At 61.7% G+C, this 6,836-nt stretch overlaps 2 protein-coding genes across 2 annotated transcripts; both read right to left on the bottom strand.

The window, feature by feature from the left end:
- Positions 1-61: 61 nt before the first annotated feature.
- Positions 62-4,480, bottom strand: LOC113941121 (counting factor associated protein D-like; the record flags this gene model as incomplete). Its single annotated transcript, XM_027632275.1, has 7 exons — positions 4,402-4,480; positions 2,460-2,519; positions 2,097-2,189; positions 1,792-1,964; positions 1,292-1,532; positions 537-738; positions 62-255 (listed from the first exon to the last, which is right to left on the bottom strand). Coding segments are annotated over exons 1-7 (1,042 nt in total), but the record flags the coding sequence as incomplete, so codon positions are not given.
- A 333-nt stretch (positions 4,481-4,813) lies between these two features.
- Positions 4,814-6,830, bottom strand: LOC113941122 (digestive cysteine proteinase 2-like). The gene is made up of 3 exons (XM_027632276.1): positions 6,678-6,830; positions 5,948-6,137; positions 4,814-5,259 (listed from the first exon to the last, which is right to left on the bottom strand). The coding sequence occupies exons 2-3, from the start codon at positions 6,105-6,107 to the stop codon at positions 5,072-5,074; spliced, it is 348 nt and encodes a 115-aa protein (XP_027488077.1). The 5' UTR covers positions 6,108-6,137; positions 6,678-6,830; the 3' UTR covers positions 4,814-5,071.
- Positions 6,831-6,836: the final 6 nt, after the last annotated feature.

The raw sequence follows: 6,836 nt of genomic DNA, 5'->3' as shown, positions 1-6,836 counted from the left end.
CTGGCTGTCCCTACACGGACCCCAGTGTGCACAGCTCTGGTGTCACCAGCCCCCTCCTCACCGTAGAGCCGCCAGTCGAGGCTCTCTGGCAGGGTGAGGCCGGTGTAGAGGTGGGTGGGGAAGGGCTGCCCGTTGTTGGGGTCCCCGCTGCGCCGGCGGCCCCGCAGGGCTGCCAGTTCCTGGGGTGTGCGGTCGGCCAGGTGGTTCAGGGCCAGCGTGTAGGAGAGCGCGGCGCGGTTCTGGGAGTGCACGAACCTGGGGCACGGCGGGAGGGGAGTGGGGAACCCCCTCCCTGAACCCCCCCCCAGCACATCCCCTGGCATCCTGTGCCACAGGGGTGTGAGAGGGGAGTGAGGACCCCATCCCCAATCCCCCCCAGCCCATGCCTTGTCATCCTATACCACCTGCCAAGAGCTGAGTGGAGATCCCGTTCCTGACCCCCCAGCCTGTCCCCTGACATCCTGTGCCACGTGTCTGTGAGAGGGGAGCAGGGTACCCCATCCCTGAGCCCCACCAGCCCCCCTGCCCTCCCGTACCTCATGTTGTGGATGAAGGTGTGCCTGCGGTGCTCGTGCTCCTCCTCGCTGCCGTAGCTCTTCCCAAACTGCTCCTTGTAGCGGTGGAAGAGGCGGTGGTGGACGTGGTCTGTGTCCGGCCCCCTCCCCACAAACTCCTGCATGGGGTTGGCCACGAGGAGGTGCTCGGGGCTGCCCGTGGGCCACTGCTCACACTGCACCCCTGCCACAAGACATGGGCGGTGCTGGTACCTCCTGGGCTGGGCTGGGCTCTCCTGGACTCCCAAAACCATCAGGGCTGCCCGTCCCGTCCAGACACGTGTATACAGGGGGATCTGCATCCACACATCCTTCCAGAGCCATCTCTTGAGCTCCCACCATCCCACTCGGCACCCTGAGGATCAGGGGAGCACCCACATCACCCCAGCTCTCATCCTGCTTTTTCCCCAGGCGAACCAATTCACCAAAATTACCAGGCTCATAGAATCCTGGAATGGTTTGGACTGGAAGGGACCTTAAAGCTCATCTTGTTCCACCCACCTGCCATGGGCAGGGACACCTTCCACTAGCCCAGGTTGCTCCAAGCCCCATCCAACCTGGCCTTGGACACTTCCAGGGATGGGGCAGCCACAGCTTTTCTGGGCAACCTGTGCCAGGGCCTCCCCACCCTCACAGGGAAGAATTTCTTCCTAATATCCAATCTAAACCCTCCTAAAAGCCCAAATTTAAGAGTGTTCAGGTGTCAGCACCGGCCGTGGGTGCCCAGGGACGCTCACCCTCGGGGAGCTGGAAGACGCCGGGCGGGAAGCGGTGGCTGAAGGAGGAATAGTCGATCTCGTACTTGTCATAGTGGGAGCCCAGGAGGCTGTTGAAGCCCCTCACCTCGTAGTGCAGGGGCACGGGGCCGCGGGCAGAGCTGCCCACCCGCAGCGTGTACACGTTCTTCTTGTGCCCCCAGTAGGAGACGTTCTGCCACACGGCGCAGCGCTGCCCTCGGAACCGCTCCTCCCGCACGCGCTGGGGACACACGGCAGGGACCAGGGTGCCACCCCAGCATGGGCTGGGGCACCCCACGGTGATGCCACCCCTACCCTGCATCCTGCCATGCCGAATGCAACCCCCCCCAATCCATCACCCACGGCCGCATCCAGCCGTGTGATCACCAATTCCCACCTCACGGGGAGGTACCCCCCAGACACCCCTCACCCACGCAGTGCCCTCGTCCCTCCCTTTGCCTACCCCATCCCACATCCTGGAGGGCCATTCCCGGGCTCACCCTGAAGTTCTCCAGGCTGGGGAAGACGCTCTGGGGGGCGATGAGGGCCCCGATGGTGCCGTTGATGCAGAAGCACTTGCGGACGTTGAGCTCCGTCTCCGTGGTCTCTGGGGTCACCTTGAAGCTGGCGCCGAAGGGCTCCATGGAGCCAAACTGGTAGGTGACCACTTGGCCTGCGGGCAGGGAATGTCAAGCCTGGCACAGTGATGCCTCTCAGGGCTCTCCTGGTGTTTTCCCCAGAGGTGCTGGGGCAGAAGGAAGGGGATGCTGAGGGGTCGGGGGGCCGGACCCCCTTCTGCACCCACCACCGTAGTACTCGATGCGGCTCTTCCCCCCCGTGAGGTTGTACCAGGCTTCAAAAGGCTCCCTGATCTCTGCATAGGGCAGGCTGATGATTCCTGTGGGCACAGAGAGGCAGGACTTGGGGGCTGTGGTGGGGGATGAGCCTCAGGGGCATCCCCTGTCCCCCTTCCCTGACCCTCTGAAGCACCCCGGGGTCCCGCAGCATCATCCCATGGTCACCCCCAGCAGCGCCCCACAGCCCCGAGCACCCCAACTCCGGCATTCCTGGGGGAATTGGAGCCTCCTGGCTCAGGCATGTCAGGTGGGAGCCGGTGGCTGGAGGTGCAGGACCCCCTTGGGCTGGGCACCCTGTCCCTGAGCAGTACCTGTGACATGGTAGATGTCCCCAAATGTGGGTGTCTCCAAAGGACCTCTGCACTCTGCTCCTGCAAGAAAAGCAGAAACAAACCCCAAACCCCCTGATTTCCCATCTCCAGCACTGCTGCCCCATCTGCAGGGGCTGGCAGCAGTGCTGGTCCTTGGCCTGCTGTCCCTCAGGAGAGGGGGACAGACCCAGGGGAGCCTGTGCTGGTGGCAGGGCAGGGCAGACACTGGGGGTCCCCAAGCCAGGGGTCCCCGCTCCTCCACCCACCCTCTGGTTGACCGAGAGTCCCCCCAGCACATCTCCAATCTCCCTGGGGGTGTGACCAGCTCAGGGGCACCCCAAAGCCCCCCCTGCACACCCCAAATATACACCCCCATATGGAACACTGCCCGCTGCCCTGCCACAGCTCCAGGAATGGGGACAGGGACAGAGCAGCCCCTTCCCAGGGCAAAGACCCTCAGCGGCCCAGGATCCACCACAGTGCCCAGGGCAAGGGGCACGATGGCATCACCCCAGGATGGGGGCACAGCACCCACTCCCCCCCCAAGCCCAGCCAGGGCAGGGGCTCACCCAGCAGCACAGCAGCCCCCAGCACCAGCAGCCCCCCCAGCCCCTCCATCCTGCCCACGCTGCTGCCCTGCACCCACGGGCGATTAAATACCACCGGTGGGTGGGCAGGGAGCTGCGGGCAGCCAACGGGCACAGCCCCCCCTTCCCCGGGCCGGGATGAGACCAGGGAGAAGGCGTGGCTTTGTCTTGCCCCCCTGTCCCACCACGGGCACTCCCCCATCCCTTCCCACCCACACCAGAGTGGGTGCTGATGCCGTGTGCTGGTGGGGCTTGGGGAGGGGGGGTCAGGGTGGGACCCCGGCCCCCGTGGGTGCCCCATGAATTGGGGGTTTGGGGATGGGTGCTGGGGGTGTCCCTGTGCCCCCATCCATCCCCGGTGTGGCAGTTTGCCAGCCAGGATCTGCTGCGAGCAGGGGGAGCATCTGCAGCAACCAGGGGGCAACAGGGTGCAGTGACACCCACCCAGGCACCCCAGAGCCCCCCTGGGGTGGGACAGGAGCCAAGGTGACCCCACCAAAGGGGAGACAGAAAGATGGAGAGGTGGGGGCTGTTTGCACCCCTGCATCCTTACGGATACACCATCAGGGCAAGGCCAGGACTGCTATTAGAGAGGGTTTCATTGGAAAAAGGGGGAAAAAAATGCAGATGAAGTGTCGGGAGCAACATGACAAAACAGCCCTGGGGAGGAGCAAGGTGCAGAGTGGCCTTCACCCCTCCCACTTGCTGCGTGTCCAGCTGGCCCCCGGCCCAAGGTGACAACGAGCCCCAAACAAAGCTGATAAGGGCTTGGCGGGGTCTTGTTGGGCTGGACTGGGCTGCACCCCGGAGTGCAGGGCTGGGCTGGTGCCCCCTGGGCTGCAGCACCTCCCCAGGGACCCGTGGAGGTTTAAGTGCTGAAGGCAAAACAAGAGATGAAGCGCCTGAGCACTGACCCTCCGAATGACTGGCTGGGATGATGCATCCCAATCAGTCCTGGACAGTGATAAACAGCTTTTGAAGTCGTGATACCAAGCCTGACTCAAGCAGGTCTTCCAAAATGTTATCCAAGTGCAAGTTATTGTTTTGCTTCCCACCCCCCCCCCGCCGTTTTTGGGTTTGTTTTTTAATTATCTAGTTTTTCTCTGGGAGGGATATTCAGGTTATACTGAAGAATATTCAGGATATTCCGGAATATTCAGGAGATACTCAGGTTATACTGGAGAAAAGCCTAGGAAATTTAATGATCTGGCCTGAAAAAACTGTGAAAAAAATGAAATCTATGAAAAGCCTGACAAACCATCACAGCCCACCACTGCAGACATGCATCCTGCCCTGAGGATGTGCCAGCAAAGATGGGGAGACCACCAGGCTGAGGGCAGGGAGAACTTCCCAACCTTGTTTTAGTATCCTCATGCACTGATCCTGTTCTCCAGGATGGCTTGATCCCAAACTAGGAGCTCCCAGCTGAGCCATGGCCACAGGGTAAAGGGGGAGCAGCCCCAGGGGGTGAAGGGTGACACTGGCAAACACCCCGGTGACGTCCCCACCCACAGCCACAACAGGGACCGGGGCAGTGGGGCAGAGGGTGGATGCCTTCCCCCCTCCTCGACATCCCACGCCAGGAATTTCTCATCTCAGCAGAAATCCCTGGGGTTGTTTGTGCTCCACCTCAGAGACAGAGCTGGAAAAGCCGCTCCCCTCGCCCCGGGTGTCTGGGACGGGCTGTGAGAGCCAGCTGGCTCTGCCAGGCAGGTCCCCTCCCTGGGAGGCCCCTGGGGTCCCACAGGACCAAGAAAAACCAGCCTGGGGGCAGGATGTGTCACGGGGGTCTGCACAGGGGGCACAGCTGGGTGGGCAGCAGTTGAATCCCTGCTGTAGAAGCCATCCAGTATTTTTCCAGTGTCTTTATTGGCAAGCCCACTGCTGGGTCCCCATCCTGCCCCGTGTCCAGCACCCCGTGGCCCTGTCCTGCTTCCTGCTGCCTGGGGGCTCCACCAAAGGGGCTGATCCAGGGCTGGGTGCCCAGAGTGTCACCGAGGGCTGTCCCCACAGAGCCGGGGTGGCTCAGGCCAGGATGGGGTAGGTGGCCTCGGTGGCCACGCCGCAGTTGTTGTCCTTCATGGCCATGAGGATGTAGCCGTCGTTGCCCCAGTAGGTGGACCAGGAGTTCTTGATGAGCCAGTAGGTCTCTCCCTGCAGGACCCCGTAGCCCACGGCCAGCACTGCATGGTCCAGAGATCCTGGTGTGTTGTCTGCAGGGAATGATGTGGGAGAGGGTTCATTTGGAGAGCATTCCTGTTCAGAGAGCATCCCTGTCTGGAGAGCATCCCTGACCTAAGAGCATCCCTGTCCAGTTATCATCCCTATCTAGAGAACATCCCTGACCTAAGAGCATCCCTGTCTGGAGAACATCCCTGTACAGTGATTATCCTTGTCAGAGAGCATCCTTATCCAGTGAGCATCCCTGTTTGGACACCACCTGTATCCAGAGAACATCTCTATCCAGAGAGCACCCCAGACCTAAGAGCATCCCTGTCCAGAGACCATTACTGTCTGGTGACCATCCCTGTCTAGTGGGCATTCCTGTCTGAAGACCATTCCTGTGTGGAGAGGATCCCTGTCTGGAGAGCAACCCTGTATGGACAGTATCCTTACCCATAGAGAGAGATCCTGACCCGAGAGCATCCTGAGAGCACCCCTGACCTAAGAGCATCCCTGTCCAGAGACCATTCCTGCCTGGTGACCTCCCTGTCTGAAGAGGATCCAGCGAACATCCCACCCTGGAGAGCACCCCTGCTCCCAGGGCTGCCCACAGTGCTGCAGAGCACCGCAGGGCCGGTCCCCTCCACCCTTCCCTGGACTGCCAGGATGGGAACTGGCTGTCCTGGCAATTCCCTGGGCACCCAGGTCCTGCCGTGCCCCGTGTGCCGCCCGACTCACCGCACTTGGGTTCGTAGTAGATGCCGTTGGAGTAGAAGGAGAAGCTCTTGTGGGAGGCGTCGATGCTCACGGCCACGGGGCCGTGCTTGTAGATGGCGGCTTTGACGGCCGTGATGTTGCCCGAGGTGACGTTGACGTAGCCCGTGATCTTGGCCAGCATCTCCGACTGGTTGTAGTGGCACAAACCGTTCTACACACCCAGGGGACACACACACTGTCAGCAGCACGCCCTGGTCCCCCTCTCCATGCCCACCCTGCCTGCTCCCCGTGGAGCTCTTCCCAGCGATCTGGGGTTTGGGCTGTGACAGCGTTCCCGCTGTCCTCCCAAGCCAAGGGTGGTGGGGATGTTTTCTCAGTTGCACAGGGAGCTGGCTCTGCACCCCAAGCCCCAGGGGGGCTGTTGCCTGTGTCATGCAGCCACATCCCTGTCCCCAGGCATCTTTGCTCCATCCCTGCTCCCCAGGGTACGGAGTGACCCACGGCACCACCCATGGGTGGAGGAGCCCTGTCCCTGTTTTGGGAGAAGAGAAACTGAGGCACACAGTGATGAAACTGCCCAGCTGAGCCCTGGGGCTTGGCTTTGAACCACAGGAGCCTGCTGCCTTGGGGACAAAGTGACATCCACACCTCCAGAGCCTGCTAGTGCCTTTGACCCATCAGGGTGGGTCCCACCGTGGCTTTAAGCTCCAAGACATTGGAGACTCTGTCAAGGACATGGAGCCACCCCTACCTGTCCTTTGTAGGTGCCGTAGGACTCGGTGCTGGCGATGCCACCATGTTTCTTGATCCACTCATAGGCTCTCCACTCCTCCCCCCCATCACAGGCGTAGTTCCCGAAGCCCCAGGAGCAGTCGATGAGGACTTGTTGGGACAGGGGGGTCAGCACGCC

This window comes from Corapipo altera, unplaced genomic scaffold, assembly GCF_003945725.1.
Source record: "Corapipo altera isolate COAL_440 unplaced genomic scaffold, ASM394572v1 73006, whole genome shotgun sequence".
Classification (NCBI taxonomy): Eukaryota; Metazoa; Chordata; class Aves; order Passeriformes; family Pipridae; genus Corapipo; species Corapipo altera.
Note: the sequence above shows the minus strand (reverse complement) of the source record. Positions and strands in the feature narration are given on the sequence as shown.